At 35.3% G+C, this 22,235-nt stretch overlaps 1 protein-coding gene across 6 annotated transcripts in view; it reads left to right on the forward strand.

Annotated features, from left to right (window-relative positions):
* LOC150075848 (mitogen-activated protein kinase kinase kinase 13-A-like) overlaps window positions 1-22,235 on the forward strand; it is a 276,690-nt gene that overhangs the window by 205,795 nt on the left and 48,660 nt on the right. For all 6 annotated transcript variants that reach the window (XM_090387410.1, XM_090387412.1, XM_090387407.1 and 3 more), the window contains 2 exons: window positions 6,169-6,327; window positions 19,778-19,936. In XM_090387410.1, coding sequence (XP_090243536.1) covers window positions 6,169-6,327; window positions 19,778-19,936 — 318 coding nt within the window. The remainder of the gene's footprint in view (window positions 1-6,168; window positions 6,328-19,777; window positions 19,937-22,235) is intronic.

A 22,235-nucleotide genomic window follows, 5' to 3' on the forward strand; every position in this document is an offset into this window, starting at 1 on the left:
TTCTTAATTTCGTTATTCGATATCACATATGTTTTCTCTTTGATTTTGCCCACTTTTCTGCCCCGATTATGTTTGGCAGTAGAGAAATTTTTTTCTTTGGAGAGTGCTGTTACTAAAGATATTATCTGTTCTTGTTATCCAGTATAATATTAGAAGCAAGAATAAAATTTTAAAGGGCATCATTTTAAACTATTTCTTCCTCCTTTCCCTTGAAAAACTTGTTGGTGAACAGAATTCACATGTCTGTTGCTGTAACTTTTTTTCATGTGCCACCAAGACATTTTATTGCTCATGAAGTTTTAGTAACAAGGAAGATTAATATTTACTCATAAGAAGCAAAAATAAAAAGCTTTTGCCATCTCCTGAGTAGCTGATGGTGCCCTTCAAAATTTCTTGTGGGGGTGAGAAGACCCTTCATAATTCTACTCTTCAACTGTTGTTTGGTGTCTGGGTCATAATAATGAATCCCTATTTCTATCATGTTCACCATTCAGATGAAATTTCATAAGAATTACCTTGGAACAATTCACTCTCTCCACCTTCTTCTCTGCTTTTAGATTTTGGTACCCATTTCACTGAAGTTTTATTTCATGTTCAGTTCTTTTTTGAACAGTATGGACTCATTCACAAGATATGTTTATGCTGTGTATAACCACAGCATAAACATATTGGCAATTTCTGTGGTTGATGCAGTCATCAGTCATCCAGACCTAGGCTCATCTTTGGTGACTCGGTGACCCCTTTTGAATTCGGTTCTTAATGATACTGGGTAATCACCATATGTTTCCATCATATCTTGGTAGATTTGCTCCCCAGACAATACTTAAAAAAATCGACATTGGCTCTATGGTACTAAAGTAGGATACATAGTTGAAACAATTCAAACTATTAACATTGCGATTGAAAACCAAGTCGATACATGATTGACCACGCATAGTAGATTTTGTAGGGTCTGATGCAAGTTTAAGATCGAATGTTGATTCCATGAAGTCGAGGAATGGAGCATTTTCAGGTTTCTTAACATCAATGTTGAAATCGCCCACTAAAATTATTGAGATCTTTTGAAAGTTGAACTTCCTTACATCTTTAGGTATGTCTCCAAACTTTGGCATATAAATCGCTAGATTGGATATTAAGAAAACTTTATTCTGCTCCAATGTTGAATTAGGTAAGATGTAGAATGTTACAAGAAAAGTCTTCTGTCCATTTATTTCAACTTCAGCTGCACAAATGTCGCCACAGTTATCTATACCAGTTATTTGCCATAGCGAGTCTGCATCCACGGTAATGAGAATATGTGGCGTACATACTGTCAATTCAACTTTATTGTATATTGCTACACCAACAAATCGCATAGAGGGTCTTTTGAATTGTGTGATACGTTTGTATCCTCAAACATCAACATTTTCATCGTTTTCAAGCCATGTTTCATTTAATGCCAAGATATTCGATTCCATGAGAATTGGATCGGTCGCAATGTCTTCACTATGAAGTTTCAAACTCTCTGCATTCAACAATACCGTTCTGAAACTCAACGAAGCAACATGATCCCAAAATTGTAATGTGGTTGTAGAAAGTGTTTCCAAACGATGGTTAATGTTTCAATTCGGTTTGAAGATCTTGCATCTTAAGTGTTACAACTGTGAGCATGGTAGAATGTAAAGTCTTCTTTCTGATTTCTGATGTACAGGCCATTGATGCCTCTAACTCTCGACAATGTAACGTATACCAGTTGCTGTTCGAGACTTATCGTAATTGAATACGATTTCTTTGAAAGTTCCACCCTGAGATTTATGAACCATCATGGCACAAGCTTCAACCAAAGGAAATTTGATTCTTTTGCATTTAAGCATTTTGCTTTTGAAAGATACTGTGGCAGAACGTCTCATATGAGTCCAGCCAGATTTTAACACACCATGATGCGACAATATGTGTGGGCGAAACTTGCGGTAATCGTTGCTGGTCATGACATTATCTTGCCGACGTACCACAGCGGATAGCGAGTTTGCCGAAATCATTTTAATATCATCATCGTTCTCTTGAAGTCTTACTAGCATCCTCTGCAATTCAACTCTGAACCTCACATTTCGCTCAAGCATCCTGTTTATCGTCCATTTCGATGCAAAGTTTTCTACAATACGCTAATTTTTTGTCAATATCGATGTCCAACTCGTACCTTTTGCGACAATTCATAAAGTACTCTTCATTTTCATCGTATATCTAAAGAAACTTGCTTGAATCTAAGATATCAACTATTTCATTTTTGAAAGGCCAGTAAAATAAAACCATCTCACATTTATACTCTGCCAATTCAGACATTTCATGGTGGCGATACCTTATGACTCATATCTGTTGTCTAGGTTTACATTGTCCCTTCACAACATTGTATTTTGCTGCAAGATCAACCAAGCAAAGCTGACCAAGCTCTCCATCTTTTGGTCTTTTCACATATTTCTGTATAATATTTTCATTCCATATGTAGCTAGAATCATCATCGAGATTTTATTCAGCCATTCGCTTCTTGCTCTTCTTACTTTTCTGACGCTCGTGAGGCCAAGTAGTTGGAATGTACACAACTTCTCTACTAGCCTCAGACATTGGCTGGCGAAGCAAATACCAAGCTGCCTCTTGCGAGCTCATTTCAACATTATTCCACATTTTAATGCTAACGTGTTTTAACAAGTCGGTGTAGGCTTGATCTGGATACTCTTCTTGCACTTTGATCAACTATCAATGCAAATGGCTTATGCCTCTGTTGGTTTTGTTAACATATTCTACAACGTATGATGCGCATGAATGTTCCTCGAGTATGAACCGTAAATCCATGTTCAAATTTAATATACCAGCTATCCAAGGATTGAAGGTATTCGTCCAAAGTTGTGTCATATTTCTTTTCTTTAGAATGGTAGGTCTCTTCAATCCTGATCGAATAACATCCAAGTAAGTTTTCATATCCAACTTGTGCTCTTCTAGAAACTGCTCGAGTGTATCGTAATGTTGCTCTTCAAGATCTTATATTGTTGAAAACGCCATTTGAAACTTCGATTGTTTTGTGTGTTCATCAGTATTAAAACTAGAGTTTGATCCATAGGCCAATATGGAATATTGAATCTGCATGATCATCATTCTTCTTGAAACAAGTAAATGTATGCTTGTTCACTTGATTTAGTAAGGCATCAGAAGATCCGAAGCATTGACACTGCACAATTTATCTGTTATTTCTACAGTCTTTGGCATATCTTCTGCAACCAATTCTTTAGGATCGTTTTTTAGCCACAGCAAAATGTGACCATGTGGACTGCCATGATGCTGGAACTCTATACTCTTGAAGAAATTGATTACTTTGAATTTCCCAAAAGGATTGCACCTTTTCGATTGCAGTATATACGGATTATAACGTCATCTAGCTTATTGAAGTTTGTTTATTTCTCTCATGTGACTGGATCCTCATTGACTAGCTTTGTACGCTGCAATGCTGTCAATTCTTTCATTGGATCATCAACTTCTGTATCTTTGCTACTGTTTAGTCTGTGAAGTGTTTTCAATGTGGCCAGCGAACCTCCATCGCACTCAATGTCAGAAACAAGGGCAGTTTACCAAGTTGTCTGATCATAGCAAAGACATCTTTCTTGCCTTGAGACCAGTAGTGTACAGAAGTTGGAATGGATTTGAGAAACGACAAGTTATGTTCGACGAATTCTTCAACAAATCTTTAGTCTTCTATCATACATTTTGTTATGTTAGAAGTTTCTCTGACACATTTGAAAGTATGTCGAATAAACCTTCGGTTATTCTCAAGCAGGAAATTTTCATCGCCATGTATAGAATATGATGTGGTGTTACTCCTCAGCGATCTTTTTGTCTTATTTTGCTAGTTGCCTTCATAAATGGAGTAACATTTAATCCATCTTTAAAGTTACGTGGATGGCCTAAGTATATCACTGGAAACAACAGTTCCTCAGCATGCTCATCGTAAACTATTGACATTGGTTGATTGTGTTGTCCAGGAGCAATTGCAAGATATTTGTCTTCATTCCAAAGATATTTAAGATTTTTTTTTTTTTTCCTCGCCTTTTTCCCATTATCATATGAGGTCAGCGGTTTTATTGTTTTGGCATCCAATTTTTCCTGCCGGATGCCCTTCCTGATGCCAACCCTCACCCTTTATTTATGCGGTGGTCATTCCCTGACCTGCCGCATCCTCCGTATTTGGTGGGTACGGGCTCGAACCCCGGTCTAATCAAGAAGCGTGTGCTATGCACTACTGCTCCTGCCCACCTGGCTACGGAGGTGCCTAGGGGGTAGATATTTAAGATATTACTCTCAAAATTGATAACATGCATATAAATGTTTGTAATTTAATATTGTAATGTTTACTTTCAAAAACTTTTCAAATACTTTCTCATAAGAGAAATAAAAAGAGAAATTATTTAATTAAAAGCAATTAATAATTAAATAATCATTGTTGCTGGTCAAGAAGAAATCAGCAGGCATTTTCTTTCAAAAATGCTAAATTCAAAGAGTACATTATATGTATACGTATAAGTATTAGATGTGGCATAGTAGTGGCATAGTATTTATGGTTAGGCACCACCTGTGGTTTTCCACAAATATTAGATGTATATGTACATTATAATTCAGGTTACGGGAGAGATGTTTAGATTGGATTGCAGGAAGTTTTATTTTAGCCAGCCAAGTTATAAATTACTGGAATAAGTAATTTTATGACAGTTTGGGGGAAATGCAAAGGTCAGCTGAATAGTTACCTACAGGAGGAGGAGGGAAACACAGGTTATCTGTTGCCTTTTCTTTTATTAATTATTTATGTTTTAAAGTTTTCTTCTTCTTATTATTATTATTATTTTTTAAATTTTCTTCTTATTTTTTTTTTAAATTTTCTTATTTTTTAATTTTTTTTTGCTGGTGCAGCATAAGCCATAGGCTTCCTTGTATCATGGGCATTGCTAATGCTAATACTATATGTATTTGCATAAATTTTGTAGGAAACTAATTCTAAAATCAACTGCTTTGTTATTGGAATGTTTGGGTGAAAAAGAGGCTTTTTATAAATTGAGAGGAGAAGAATCTGTAACTTTGCTTGCAAGAATCATATAGAAGGGAAAAGCACAATTAGTTTCAGATATGAATGATTTCCAAAGCAGACCAACTGAAGACAAACAACATTTGTTTTCAGTTCAGATTGAAATGAAAACAAGTGTTGTTGGACTGCTTTGAAAATATTGGCAGTCAGTGCAATATAGCGACTGGGGAAAAAAGTCAGTACTGATTGGTGCAGAATGAATTTTTACTTGTAATAGTTAAATATAAATAAAAATAATTGATCCTTACTTCAAAGGAAACCTTTGGGGAAAATTGCAGGATCTAACTGGTTTTTGTTAAGCTTAATTTATGCAAACTTAGTAATAAATAGGAACAGCAAGTATAAGACTTAAATGATAAATATAAACTGCAATCAGAAGTATGATGTGAGTAAGTTCTCCATAAATAAGAACAGTATAAATTCTTCCAAGGCATACAACAAATATTTCAGAATCTACTGTCTAATATGAACTCAAGTGAACCAGCGTGGACTAGCTATAACATGAGGCTTAGCTGTGACAATCAATAGCATTACCACCAAAGATAAAAGAAACAGTGAAATATAAAATAAAAATCCAGACGATAATTCAGCACTTTCTGAGGTTTATATCCTGAATAAAGAATCATTTTTGTATGCTAGTACACTGCTACCTAAAGAAAATTTATTTATGGCATTTAGATGAGTTCTGATGCTACAGTAAAGTTTCAGATACTGTGTCAGTTTAGGGAAAAAATATATGCCACAATTGAATAGGCCATGATATTATTAAAAAATATATGAAAGTTTAAGAATAAAAAAAAAATATACAGTAACTGCAGATATATTATAATGTACTATGAAATGAGTTGTAGTATGGAAATGGAATATTCTTCCCCCTCCCCAATTATGGATGAACTGAATTGAACTGTCTGTTATATGTCTGCTATAATATGACTACCCAAGGACTGTGAAAGATTTTAAGTCCTGAGGTCTGAATATGGAAAGTTTATTTCATTATAGTTATCTGTTAAATGTTTAAAGTCTGTGAACTCTTTAATTATATTTTGCTTATTCTATTATATTTTCAGTGTTCTTATTTGTGCTAATGATGTTTTGAAAATATCTGACTTTGGTACTTCCCGAGAATGGAACGAACACAGTATTAAAATGTCTTTTGCTGGTACAGTTGCTTGGATGGCACCAGAAATTATTCGAAATGAACCATGTTCAGAAAAAGTTGACATTTGGTATGTATTTATATTGTTAGATTTATTATATGATGAGTGAATGTGCATTACATACACATTTTGTTTCAAAAATACAGTCAACTCCATTATAACACTACTGCTTATCTTATAGCACTATCCTGCTTTTAACACTCTTTTCTTCTGGTCCCATGGTAAATTCTATGAAGTGTCCTGCATTTTTTAATGGCTATAGTGCTCCAGTTTAGATGTGCTTTTATATATATCACTTCTTTTTTTTTTTTTAAGATCCCAAGAGGAATAAATTTGATATAAATTCTCCTTCTTCCTTGATTTATGAATTTGGAAAAGGGATGATAGAGACTAAATTCTGGGAATCATTTATGGTGCAGTTTGTTTACCTCATGAATTTGAGAATTTCATATTTAACTGAACACTTTAAAGGTAAAAGTGAAGAAGGTAGACACTAGGGCTTACAATACCAGTCATTACCTTAATACTGGTATTTCGTATTTAGGTATTTTTAATTTATGAAACCTGGATACTGGGATTCCAAAAACGAACATTTTTCTAAATAAATTTTGATGACAATTAGATGCAATAAAGTAAGGAAAAAAACAAGTATTGTAATTACTTGAATTCATGTTTTAAATAAACTTATATTGCAATAATAAATATTCTGAAAAATTTTATTAAAAATTTAGTTATTCTAAAAACAAAAAAATACATATTGATACTGCAAAGTTTAGTTATGTTTAAGCATCCATACTACCTGTCCGAATAAAGTGAACTCTTAAGAAACATAAACATATAGTGTTATTGTTTAAACTGGATCCAATTTTGGTACATATTTGATTAGTGGCAGAAACTGTCCTTTCGGATTCTATGCTGGATGGTGCTATTGTACTGAAATAGTCATAGCCCATCTCAGTCCATATTTTCTAGACTTTGAACTTTTTTAGCAGAAATAGTTAAAAGTATTTCATTAATTACCGACTCAAGTTTATCTTTTAAAATCTCATTAGAGTCAGGAAATTTCTTACTTTGGAAAGAATTTGCAGATCACTGATGTTCTCTTCTATGTTTGGCTTCCATGGTTGAATTATGTTCATCATTTTCTGAAGGAGAATGACGTTTTATTAAGTGAAGTATAATTTTCACTATAGTATCTTTATTGAGTCTGGGAGAGAGCAAAGAGTGGGGATAAGAAATAAAGAAGAGAACAAAGAGTGCAGTTAAGGAATTGTTCACATATATATTTTCAAAGTACAGAAGGACAAATCAGATCGGACCCATGTGTAATTGAATGGGATAGTATTAGATACCCCCAACTGATGTTGCAGATGAACTCAACAGTTACTTTGCATTGATATTTGCAGAAAAAAAGCCTTTATGTCAATGAGAACATTTGGGAGTGAAGTGGAAAATTATATAATTAAGGATATTGAAATTTCACATGATTATTTAATGAAAATACTTTAGTACCTACATGCAAGTAAGGCTCCTGGGGTTGATGACATTAGCATTAGCATTAGTAGAGGCATTTGATGCAAGAAAGCAAGCTTATGCAGCATCAGCCAAAAAAAAAAAAAAAAAAAAACCCACTTCCACTTCACCCCTCTGTTCGTTCAAAATACCTGTCCAGCTGAACTTATTTAGGCTATCAACCTCCACTACAAAGGATGGAAGTCTGTTCCACCAACCAACCACCCACATATACCCTATAATTTTAAGGGAGGCGGCAAGGGAGTGCATTGACCCATTAAGGCTAATTATGAGAGCATCACTGGACTCAGGAGAGATTCCGTTGGATTGGAAAAGTGCCAATGTATTGTTAATACATAAAGGTGATTCTAAGAGTATAATGGGAAATTATTGGCCAGCCAGTCTAACTTCAGTAGTAGGGAAAATCATGGAGGCAATGATCAAGGGTGAAATTCAGGATCATTTAGATAGAAATGGAATTCTGAAGAATTCAGCATGGTTTTGTAAAGGGGAAATCATGTTTTGCAAATCTAGTTAGCTACTTTGACAGAGTCACTCATGAGCTGGATTTGGGGAATAATTTCAACGTTGTCTATTTAGATTTCAGCAAAGCATTTGACTCAGTCCCACATAAGCAGTTACTTTATAAGCTGAAACAGGTTGGAATCAAGGGGAAAATCCTTAGATGGATAGCAGGATGGCTTGAGGGCACTAGGCAGAGGGTTGTGATAAATGGTTATTCCCAGTGCTTTTTTTTTTGGGACGGTACGCAACGGTACAACGTACCGGCGCCTTTATTAACAGTAACATTTGGATTCAGTGCACTTCGAAATTTGTAATAGTCCATAATTTTTTTTCACATGTTTACCTACTATTCAAATAAGCTTAAAATTACTTAACTAAATTTGCGTTTTTTACTGTGTATTTTTAAGATATTTTCTATATAAAACTGTCTAACCATTTTTATAATTCTAAATTACTCAGTTGGGCCTCTGTTTAATGAATTCCTTTTATAGTGAATTATTTTGAATTCCCCTTGGAAGTTACATTTAAAATAGTTTCCGTTGAGTGAAGAAAATTTTCATATAGTGAACGGATTAAGAGAGAATTAACCCAGTACGCACTGTTCGCATTTCTGGCCTTCAGGCAATTAGTGCTGCTGTGCGAATTAAGAGAGCTAACGCATTCTACAACTTAGTGTTACCTGGTAAAACCTATCTAACCACCTGTCCCACATACGGAGGAGTTGCGCTAGTCAAGAGTGAGCAGAGCAAGGTGTATTCCCAATTGGCTCTGGCCCACCTTCTATTGCAGTGGTGCCCAACCTTTTCCCGTACAGGGGCCATATTCAAAAAAATTCACTTAGATTCTTTAGTGTGTTATATTTTCCCTATTTTGTTGCATGTAAAAGTAAAATTGAAATATTCGAAAATTTTATTAAGTACAATACACAGTTACATTTACTGAACATTACATTTAATGAGAAAATTTTTTTGATAATTAACAAAATTTAAAATGCTGTTTTAGTTCACCTTCCTCACGAGCTGTAGGTTGGACACCTTTGTGAATCAACTGTAAGCACCCCGTTCGAGAATTAGATTTTCTTTTACCCCAACAAATAACCATCTGTTGTTTTGCGGAAGTATGTTCTCCACATTTTTCTGTAAAATTTCCCTATTTTTGTTTACACGGTCACAGTACCCGAATATCCGAATGACACCGACATTTTGGACAGCTTCAAAAAAAAAAGAAAAGAAAAAATTCAAATTTAAGAACTAGTGACAATACCGATGAGGAGAGAAGGAAAACAAGGACAACGATGGTATTAAACCTTCTAAACATGAATTGTTGGCATTTGGTGAAAGTGAAGTTAGAAAATTGTCAATTAGGTTACAGTTAAATGAAAGGGAGGCAATTCGTGGATACCCAAATGATAAGAAGGTTTCAGAAGAATTGAAGCATTTGATGAACGCTCTGAATACGATACCAATTTCATCAAGTGAATGTGAACGAGGATTTTCACAAATGAATTTGTTCGCCAGCCCAACCAGCGCTTCGTTGATGACAAAAACAATTTCTTCAGTACTGTTTCTTAAAATTGTAGGCCCGCTGCTGACCCACTTCGATCCACCAAAATATGTCGATTTGTGGCTGCTTCGGAAATGTCATTCAGCAACCAACACACAAAGAGGAAGAAAAGAAGTCAGCATAGGACAGGGGTCGGCAAAGAAAGCTGTGGCTAGCGAGCTGCATGCAGCTCTTTTAACATGTTACTGCGGCTCTTTAACTTTACAGCTCACATGAAGCACAATTTGAAATGGAGTTAGAGGACTGAAAAATCAAGGACATGTGGAGTGATAGACTAAAATGCCTTAAAACTGAAATTGGAGATTTGGGGAGGCAAAAGGCTGCCCATGCAATTCTACACAAATGGACGGCGATAGATGAGTTTAAAATGCAGACCAAATTGTGTTCGATGCGTGATGTAGCTTACCGGACCCATATACAAATTTGAAAATATTTGCGTTTGGATTTCTCTCAATTTTTGGTTCGTTGTATTTCTGCGAGCAAATATTTTTGAACATGAACTATATTAAAAATAAATTAAGAAACTGTCGTGTGAACAATGCGAGCATGTTTTAACGCTCAGCATGTTTAATTACGACATACTTGCATGACGTTGGAAGACCCTCAAGAAGTTCATCAGCAAAAGTCACATTAATTTGTACCTAATTGGATATTTGTTACTTTTTATCAGTATTAATAAATAATATTTCAAAAAAAAATATTTTTTTAAATAAACACCTTCCTACTCTATTCCATTTCTTAAACTCTCCCCCCTCCCAGCTTGAGCTGAGGTGTGGCTCTTCGGATTTTCTCTTTTTTTTTTTCTTTTTTTTTAATTAGATCAAAAATGGCTCTTCACTCAAAAACGATTGCCGACCCCTGGCATAGGGTGTCAGATGAGAACTTAATAAAAATTTGGAATATTCTACAAAAACTTTATTATGAAATTATTTTTACTTGTTATTATTTTTTACTTATTTTACTCACATTTTACTTATTTTTTTATATACTTGAATAATAAATTTATGCTTAATAAACTGTGTGTTAATACACTTAATTTGTTGTTCTTATTCTGAAAATATTACTACTAAAGTAATAATATAAGGAGAAAAAAAATTTCAGAGTACTTTTCGTATCCTTTTAATTTACAATTTTTTCTGATAGCAAAGAATGAGTACCAGCACCTATGTTTTTTACAAAAAAAGCACTGGTTATTCCTCAGATTGGGTTAATGTAAGAAGTATAGTTCCCCAAGGATCAGTATTGGGATCACTGTTGTTTTTGATATTCATAAATGGCGTGATGGCTGAAGATTGGTAGAGTAGTTAATGATCACCGCCAAACAGAGCTTCTTCAGAGTGACCTAGATAGACTTCTGGGATTGCCAGAAAAGTGGCAGCTATGAGTACCAGCACCTATGTTTTTTACAAAAAAAGCACTGGTTATTCCTCAGATTGGGTTAATGTAAGAAGTGTAGTTCCCCAAGGATCAGTATTGGGATCACCGTTGTTTTTGATATTCATAAATGGCGTGATGGCTGAAGATTGGTAGAGTAGTTAATGATCACCGCCAAACAGAGCTTCTTCAGAGTGACCTAGATAGACTTCTGGGATTGCCAGAAAAGTGGCAGCTATGATTTAATTCAGCAAAATGCAAGGTCTTACATCTGGGGAACAGCAACCCCAAAATAACATACATTTTTGGTGGAGTTGAACTAAAATCAATAGTGGAGGAAAGATACTTGGAAGTTACGATATGGTGAGACATGAAGTTCTCTGAGAATTGTGGACAGGTTGCAAAGTTGCATGGTGTCCTATCAGTGATTTATCGAACATTTGCTAGTAGAGATAAGGACATCATAATCCCATTATATAAGGATATTGTTAGACCATACTTGGAATACTGTGTTCCAGTATGGAGACTGCACCTAAAAAAAAAGACATCAAGCTTCTTGGAAGGGTACAAAGATGGGTAACTCGCCTGATGAGATTGGGAAAAGGGTGACCGCATAAGAAAAGACTTCGAATATGTGAGTTGCACAGCTCGGAAAATAGGCACCCATAGTGAAGACTTGACTGAGATGGTTTGCTGGTCAGAGGCTTAAGGCGCTGACCAACTGAGATGATTTTGCCCTCACTTTTGCTTTTACTTTTGCCTTTGCTTTTACCGACAAAAGTAAAGTGAATGAGGACGAAATTTTCACGGTTAAAAAGGATTCTAGAACTAGAGGCCATAAATTCAAGTTATGGGGGGGGAATGAGAAGTTTAGACTAGATAGCGGGAAGTTTTATTTTAGTCAGCGAGTTAGAAATTACTGGAATACGTTACCTACATGGGTGGTTGGGGAAATTCAAAGGTCAGCTGGATGGGAGGAGGGAAATTCAAAGGTCAGCTGGATGGGAGGAGGGAAATGCATAGGTTATCTATTTGCTTTTCTTTTATTGTTTATTAATTATTTAATTTATTTAATTTTATTATTTTACTATTTTTTCCCCTCTGGTGTAACATAAGCCTTAGGCTTCCTTGCACCAAATAGCCATTACTAATACTAATACTGAATAATTTGCTATCGTATTGTGTCCTGCTTTGCAAATACTGAAGAACCTGTGATAAATTTGTACGCCTCTGTGAAATACTCAGTTTCAATGCTGTATCCAATTCTCTAGCTATTTCAGAATTTTTATTGCCAAGAGTTTCATAAATTTTATGGCAGCATCTGTAGTTAAAAGATTTGCTTCTTTGCGACATAGCGCATCTGCTGCTAACTTTATAGGCATTAATATAGATATAGCTGCAGGTAATAAATTAAATTCATCCTCACAGAAATAAAAACTTGAATATAAATCAAATCTTTCTGCACACAATATCTCAACTCAAAAAAGCTTTCAAGCATGGACAGTAAACTGTTCCAATGAGTCTTAGAATCTAATTGCATGACAATTTATTTGCCAAATTCTGCTGCAGTATACTTTTGTAAATATTTATCATTTTTGGTCGGTGGTTATAAAATCACATAAAGGTGATTTTTATTTCTTTTAATTTCATAAAGGTTATAAAATCACCTTTATAAAATAAAGGTTATAAAAGTACCAAAAAACTAGTAATTTTGTATCAATACCAGTAGTTAAATAATGAAAAAAAAATTACCGGGATCCTGGGATCTTGATATTGTAAGCCCTAGTAGAGATACCTTCACCATAGGAGGTGCTTTTTTTAACATTAAAAAACATAATGTAATGTAACAAAAAGAGTTGTCCATAATACGAAGAAAAACACCTAACTTCAAAGGTAGATTTTTTCTTTGTATTATTGACAACACTTTTCCTATCCTGGTGGTAGGTCCATTGGAAATGTCAGCATTAGCAAATACTAGAGGCATATGATGCAAGAAAGCAAGCTTATGCAGCATCAGCCAAACAAAAAAACAAAAAAATTCCACTTCACCCCTCCGTTCGTTCAAAATACCTGTCCAGCTGAGCCTTAAATTTATTTAGGCTATCAACTTCCACAACAAGCGATGGAAGTCTGTTCCACCAACCAACCAAAGAAAAAATCTATTTGAGTTGATGGGATTGAAGAATCCCATCAGCTCAAACCACTCAAGGCTTTATATACCTCTATCAGATCACCTCTCCAGTGCCTAGTCTCCAGACACTGTAATTTGCAAAACTTAAGCCTTTCTTTGTAAGAGCAACCCTTGGTTCCATTCACTAATCTTGTTGCCCTTCTCTGTACTCGTTCCAGCAGCTCTACATCCTTCTTGAAATGAGGCCTCCAGACCTGTATACAGTACTCAAGCTGTGGCCTGACCATTGCCTTATACAAGGGAATAATCACCTCCTTATCCCTGCTAGAAAAGTTTCTGTATATCGTTAACAAGACACCATGAGCTACTCTTGCAGCCAGTCTGCACTGCTCAGAGAACTTCATATCTGCCTGCACAATTACCCCCAGGTCCTTTTCATTCTCTACCACTGTCAGTGTAGTACCACAGAGTTGATACGTTGCTCTGGGGTTGCTGTTTCCCATATGTAGTACTTTACATTTGCCACCTCTCAGCCCATCTGCTCAACCTTTCCAGATCCTGTTGCAGCAGCATAGCGTCGGTAGTGCCCTTAACAACTCTGCCAACCTTTGTATCATCTGCAACTTGGACATTAAGCTTGATATACCATCATCAATATTATTTATAAATACAGAAAACAATAATGGACCCAACACTGAATCCTGAGGAACTCCACTAATAAAATTAGTCCACGATGAGCAGTGTCCATTGATTACCACTCTCTGTCTTCTCCCCCTCAACCACCCCTTTATCCATAGCAACAATTTGCCTCCAATGCCACACTGCTCCAATTTGTGCAGCAGTCTTCCATATGCAACAGTATCAAAAGCCTTTCTAAGATCCAAGTATATAATATCACAGTTATTCCCTGCATTCAGTTCTTTTGTGACTGCATCATAGTATCCAATCAAATTGGTCATGCAAGACTTCCTCTTAACAAAACCATGCTGTGTCCGAGCTATAACTGAAGTCTTGTCTAGATGATCCTGCAGTGCTTCTTTAACCAGCGCCTCCATTAATTTTCCTGGAACAGAAGTTAAACTCATAGGTCTATAATTACTTGAGTCAGCCTTTGATCCTCCTTTGTTAATTGGGGTCACATTTGCACATCTTCAGTCTATGGGTACCTCCCCTGAGTCCAAGGAAGCTCTCATAATTATGGCTAAGGGTTTGCTTATTTCCTTTGCTGCCTCCTTTAATATAACTGTATAGATCCCATCCACCCCAGGTGCCTTTCTTGTGCTTATCTTCAACAATTTCTCCTCCACTTTACTCTCAGTTATTACAAGATTATCTAGCTTACTGCCAGAGTTGAATACACCTCTGGCATTCCCCTCGCTGAATAACTCCTCATGTGTGAATTTTGATGCAAAATATTCATTTAGTTTGTTAGCTACTTGAGCAGGATCATCAACAGTTGAATCATTGATATCAAGTGGACCAATCTGATTCATCCCCTTCTTTCTAGAGTTTACATAAGTAAAGACCTCTTTGCTGTTTTTCTTTGCATCCCTTGCCAAAGATTTCTCGTAATCTGCCTTCGCCTGCCTAACCTCCTTTGTAACTTGGTTACAGATCAACTTATATCTATCATAGGCTTCTGTGTCACGTGTTAATTTATGTGTCCCATGCATTTTTCTTCTCTGCCATATGTCTCATTAGTTCATCTGACATCCATTTAGGCCTAAACCTTGAACAATATTTCTGAGTTGGTATGTAAAGCCTTGTAGCTTTCAAGATAAGTTCTTTGAATGCTTCCCATTTTGAATTTGCTTTTGGTAACATCTTCAGTTGGTCCCACTGTATAGAATTTAAATACTGTCTCAGACCATTGTAGTCGCCTTTACGAAAGCAATAATTCTTCCCTTTACCCCTGATGGTAGTTACCTCTTTGAGTAAATCCCACTTCAGCACACTGTGATCACTGCCACCTAGTGGTTCCTTTATCTGCAGATTCTTAATGCATGAAGAATCACTACTGATAATCAAATCAAGAGTATTACTCCCTTTAGTTGCCTCCCGAACATGCTGATGTAGAAAACAATCATCCAATAAATCCACAAAAGCCTTGCTAGTGTGTGAGTGACCAACCCACAAATTCCAGTCAATATCTGGGAAATTAAAATCCCCCATTATAAGACTCTCTAATTTACTGGCCCCCTCTATTTCCCTGTACAGTTTCTTATTATACTCATCAGAGTCATTAGGTCTATAGCACACTCCTACTCCCAATTTTATTTCCCAATGTGTACGTCACACCAAACTGACTCGACACTGCACTGTCCAGCGATGTCGACTGGCTTCACTTCCTTGGATTTTATGTTTCTTAACTAATAGCATAATCCCTCCTCCCTTCCTAGCCTGTCTATCCTTTCTGTAGACAGTGTACTTCCCAATATTTCTTAGTTGGTATGCTATGTTGGTATGTCAGCCCCTGTTTGAACTTTAAATCAAGCAAGCTATTTTAATTTTACTTTTTTTCTTGCATGCAGAGAGAGTATTCTGTTATTTATTATTGTTAATCTTTTCATTATGACTATTATTATTATATTTATACTTCGATTAACACAGCTTCAAACAGCACAGGTTTCACTATAACACGGTTTTCAATTAAGTTTAAGTTAAAAATTTACTGTGTATATATTAAAACTCATTCAATAGCCTAGACACATACTCTACATATATGCTGTGTTGTCATAGCCCAGGTAACCGTATATGTATGCTGCGTTGTCGTAGCCTAGGTATGTGTACGTATATGCTGTGGTGCCAACTGTATTGTCTCACATGCACATGTGCCAGTAGCATCGTGCAACAGTGTTCACTATTCTTAATTTTATCTTGGCGAGACGACATGATAGCTTTTCAAACTTTTCATTTCATAATTTATTTTTTTACTCTTTAAACATGATTTAAAATATATTTGCATCTTGGCTAGAAATCGCTGCTAACAACATGTGTTCTGTTTGGCAGCATGTTTTGCCCCATTTGGCAAATGATTTCACTGGTTTTGAATCATAAATTCAGACAATTACCGAAGACATTGTGAAGATCAGAAAAGACTTGGGATTCGAAATTTGGACACTGCCAATGTATGTGACTGCATTTACTCACATGGAAATGCCTTAGATGATGCAACTCTCCTTGAAATTGACAAGTAAACCGCATACGAAGAAGAGGAAAACAATTCTGAAGTGGATAACCCTGATGAGGCACCAAAGAATTTAACAGAAGAATTGGAGAAAGTTTTTCGGGGGGCGGGGGGTTGACATGGCCTACTAGGCAATTAAGAATGGAGATCTGATGGTGAACGTAGCATCAAGATATGGAAATTTTAAAAGATGGGATTCAATACTGCAAAGACTTGTACTCCGAGAAAAAGAAGAGACAACTTCACCAGACTTTATTATTATTGAAATACCTAAATAAACAATAAAGCTTTTTTCTCATCTCTCATGATTTTACCTTTTCGTTAATAAAATTTTTGCAATATTTTTTCAAATCCTTTTAATTGGCAATCAAGTGCTAATTGTTTATAAATTTATTATAATTTTTTTATATACTGTTTCTCTGGTACGCATTCATTTAAAACCCCATTATAATTATACCTCAATCAGCACGGTTTCACATAACACGGAACAGTTTCAGTACCAGTTATCAGTGCTATTCGGGGTATCGCTGTATTTCATTATATTATTATCGTTTATTTTCAACGTGTGACCCTTCACCTTACATTTTGACCACTAATTTAAGGAAGCCCTTTGTTTTGCACAAAGTTCTATAATTTACATCTATATATAGCATTGTATATATAGTTGTAAAGTAAAGTGCTACTTCATTGTAAAATAACACTTTACAATGAAGTGCTACAGTGAAATGAGAGAATCTGCCAAGTTCTGAATCAGAAACTCTTTTTTTCTCACTCCTCTCTCGGATCAAGAGATTTTAGAAGCAGGGCATAAATTGAAAGAAAAGGGAGCCCCTGATTTTGGTGAAATATCTCCTTCTCTGCTGAAAACGGTCCTCAGCTCAATTCTTATACCATTGAAGTATATATTCAACATCTCCTTTCAGTCTGGTAAATTACCTTCTCAATTCAAAAAAGCAATCATTGTCCCTATTCCAAAGGGGAACCATTGCAACTCTATCAACAACTTTTGCCCAATAGCTCACCTCTCAGTTTTTTCAAAATTATTCAAAAAAATTCTTCATAACAGACTCGTGGGTTTCCTTGAAATAAATCAGCTCATCCATTAACAACAGTATGCTTATCATTCAAAAAGATACCTGATCTTTCAATTGTTGACTTCTGCTCAAGGATCATTGATAGTCTTGAAAAGCGTCACTATGCAATAGCACTGTTCCTGGACTTATCTAAAGCTTTTGATTGCATAAATCATAATATTCTACTCAAAAAACTCAACAATCTTGGCTTGAGAGGGAAAATTAACCTTCTTCTTGAAGACTACCTTACTGATCGGCCTAATTTGTTGTAAGAACAAATTAGTCATACTCCAACATTTGTTAACTCGGAGAGTGCCTGAGGGCTCACTTCTTGGACCTATTCTATTTGTTTTCTATATCATTGAATTTCTCTCTCTTCTTCTCTTCCCACATAGTAGCGTATGCCGATGATATTTCGGTTCTGATCACAGATAAAGACCCTAATCGGCTTCAACCCAAAATCTCTGCCTTGCTATTTGTAATGCATAGTTGGCTTCAAAAGAATCAGCTTATACTGAATCCTGAAAAAGCAAAATATATGGTGTTTAGAACAAAAAAGAAACCACTAAATATAGATTTCGAAATAATGTACAAAGAAAAACAACTTCAAAGGGTGAATGAAACCAATTTTCCCGGAATCTGGCTAGATGATAAGCTAAGTTGGGTAAAACAAATAATAACCATACGAAAGAAAATTTTCGTCATAGTCACTAGTGGGAATACTCACCAGGGTCTCTGCTTGGGTGTCTCCATCCCTTCTCAGACTGGTATTCCTTTCTTTAATTCAGCCACACCTCACCTATGGAATCATTTCATGAGGTACTACCTGCCAAGAAAACCTTGCGAGAATCAACTCAATTCTCAATCGATGTGTTCGTTCAATTTTAGGCCTTCACTGGAGCGCATTGGTTAGTTTGAGATACAAGGAAGTGAGACTTCTAAGCATCTACCAGCTGTTGCAGAAAGTCAAGGCTTTCCTTGTTTACAATGCTTTGAAGACACCAGACTTTCTCCCTCCCTTGAGCCGCCTCCGTAGCCAGGTGGGAAGGAGCAGCAGTGCGTAGCACACTCTTCTTGATTAGACCGGGGTTCGAGCCAGTCACCACCAAATACGGAGGATGCAGAAAGGTCAGGGAATGACCACCGCATATCCCGGAGCAATATGGCCTTAGTTTCTAATGCTCCTAAAAAAAACAAAAACCCAAAAAAAAACCCTCCCTTGAGTCTTTTTTCATAGCCATAGAAAAAGAAATATCATGCAATCTAAGAAATTAAGCAATCCTGAAGGTTTCGCTTTTCTGAAAAGCTGTAGGCCAGAAAAATATAAAATACAGAGGTGCTAAAACCTGGAACAAACTTCCCGCAAAAATCAAAAATGCCACTTCACTAAACCAATTCAAGAAACTACTAAACTACTAATTGAACACATTACCAATAATGTACAAATGTTAAAAGAAGCAGTCAAATAGTTTGTAAATTTCTGTGGAGACATCTCATCACTTTTCTCATCATTTAATTGTAAAAAATGTTCACAATGCAATTATAAGTAGAGATGGTTTACGAAGTCTTCTGTAAAGAAATGTACAAAAAATTCCAATTTATTTATGTCTTATCTGTTGAACATTACCTGTACAATTTCAGAACTGTATATTTTTATTGTTATTTATATCGTTTTCTAAGGGAACACCCATTAAAAGCTATTGGCTTATGTGTTCTCCCTCCCTTTTTGCTGTTATCTCCCAAAAAGTGTAACATAAAATAGGGATAAGTAAATTATTATTATTAATACTGCCTGCTATATAATTTACATTAAATAGCATTGTTACTTTGTGTAAGCATAATTATCTATATAACTGAGATAGTAATGATTACTGTCCTTAAAATTTTTCAGGGAATTTTTTAACAACATTTATTACAATAAGTTAATGACATCTGACAATAAAGTATTTATTATTTTAATGATATTTGCAAAAGTTTATTATAAAATTTAAATCGTATTTTTAAGTGGCAATTATTAAACTTAAATTGTAAATTTGAAAATCAGGTAATGAATGTATAACTGCTACAATTTCCATCTATTAAAGTACTTTTCTGAAATTATTATGGTATATTTATTGAGAACCTTTTCAATAAATTGTATTCCTTATATTATAGGTCCTTTGGAGTAGTGCTGTGGGAATTGCTGACATGTGAAACACCTTATAAAGATGTTGAATCATCTGCTATAATTTGGGGTGTAGGAAACAAGAGCCTTCATCTTCCAGTTCCTTCTACCTGTCCTGAGGGCTTCAAACTGCTGATGAAGCAGTGCTGGTAAGTTGTTTAAAACATGCAAAAGTCATATAAAATTCCACTGTGTTGAAATTTTTAAGACTGGAATGTGATTTTACATAAGTTTAATATTCACTGAAACTGGTGGCTATGCTGATTCTTTTCAACGTTCTTAAATCATTTTTATAATAAGTCTGTAAGTCCCACTTAATTTTTCTTTTGCCTAATGTTTCAGCATTATATAATTCAAGAATTAGATTCAGGACTTGATTAATATTGCCCTTATTTCAAAATTAGATAATTTTAGGGCTAAATAAATTTGAGTTACAGGCTTTTAATATTTCTGTAAGAGTTATATTTTTATATATTAAATCATGGTAAAAACTGAATGGAAGTAAGTTACACATTATTTTAGTTAAAATAATTATACTTTAAAAAAAATATTTTTAAGGACTTTAAAAGAATCAAACAAGAATACAACATAAATGTAACTGCCCATCCTTGTTCAAGATGCTGAATATTTTTTTTATAAGGCATGTCCTACAGTTGTTAGGAGGAATAACATAAAAGTTCTTTTAGATGTAAAAAATTATGAAAATAATTTTAAAAAGCAGTTTATCGCATTTCATAATATATAATTTTTCCAGTGCATCATGTGACATGCATTAATTGTTTATTACAGTTGGATCTCTCTTTAACGAACTTCCATATAGCGAAATTTTCTATGTAGTGAACTTTTTTTTGATTTCCCCTTGGTCATTACATTAAAAATAGTTTCCCTATAACAAAGAAAATTTCCATATAATGAACTGATTTTGAGTGACCAGGGTATGCATTGTTCGCACCTCTAGCCTTTAGGCAATAAAGCTGATGCTGTAGAAAGCACGAATTAAGAGCTAAAAGGATTAGGCATTAATCCCTTTAGCTTTTAATAGCTAAAGGCCTTAATTCCACGAATTAAGAGCTAAAACATTTTACAATTTAATGGTGCCTGTAAAACCATGCAGGATGAAACTGGCCAACCACGGCACGGGATAGAAAAAGATAGAAGTTTGGGAGAGGCCTTTGCCCAGCAGTGAATCAGCAGTGACTAAAAAGAAGTAAAACCTATATAACTTATACACTACTATGCCGAGCAGTACCACTGGTCAGCTGTCCACAGCCATTGGCAAAGATTAAGGCGTATTCCCGACGTGGGCATTGGCTCTGGTCAACCTATTTCCTACCATAAGCATCCTATTAGAGAATTAGGAGAGAGTGATTTTCCTTTATCTCGGAACTTCATCTGTTGTTTCGAAGAAATGAGTCATCCACACTTTCACTAAATTTCCACCTGTCTCTGTTTACATGGTAGCTACAGATGGTCCCTAATTTCAGCTTTGTTTTAGTGCAATGTGAAAAAGTGGAAGTGCTTAATAGTGTAGATTACGGTGTTAAAAAAAAAAAAGAAATCGCTTTAAAATTTGATGTCCCTGCCAGTAGTGTATCAACTATTCTGAAAAACCTTGTTTCAATTCTCAAACTGTTTGAGGAAATGGGACCCAGTCGGAAGCATGCAAAATTATGCCTTTGGGAAGATGTAGATGAAGCAGTTTTTAAGGGGATGAAGTTGATTCGAGAACAAAACATGCCATGTTATTATCAGTGCTATTGATAAAAGAAAAGGCTATGGAGTATGCATCTTTTCTGGGATACAAAACATTCCAAGCCAGTTCTGGTTGGCTGGACAGATTTAAAGAGCGTTATGACTTACTCAAAAAAGTTATTTCTGATGAAAGTGGAGTTGCAATCGAAGAAGACTATACCCATTGGAAAGAAACAGTTTTGAAAAAAATTATGGAGGACTACAAGTCCAAAGACATTCAACGTTGATGAAACATGTCTATTTTTTAAATTTTTGCTGAACTGACTTTTAAAGGTGATAAATGTTTAGGTGGTAAAAAATAGTAAGTAGAGAATTACACTCTTGGTTGCAAATATGGCTGGTAATGAAAAACTGAAGCATTTGGTAATTGGCAAAAGTAAATAACCCCAATGTTTCAAAGTAGTAAAGTTGTTAGAGTTGGACTACAACTACAACAAAAAACCTTGAATGACAAGTGAAATTTTTGAGCAGTCGATTTTTAATTTCGATGGTAAGATGACGAAAGAAAACAGAAAAATCACATTGATTGTCGACAACCCTGCCCACCTTCACTCGGTAATTTCGAAACTTACAAGTGTGAAGCTTGTTTTCTTCCTTCTGAATAATTCGTCTTAACTGCAGCCAATGGACCAAGGCATTACAAGAATTTGAAAATGCACTACCGAAGGCGCATACTGCAAAAAATTATACTGAGAA

This window comes from Mastigoproctus giganteus, chromosome 13 (assembly GCF_048544385.1).
Source record: "Mastigoproctus giganteus isolate SK-2022 chromosome 13, ASM4854438v1, whole genome shotgun sequence".
NCBI lineage: Eukaryota > Metazoa > Arthropoda > Arachnida > Uropygi > Thelyphonidae > Mastigoproctus > Mastigoproctus giganteus.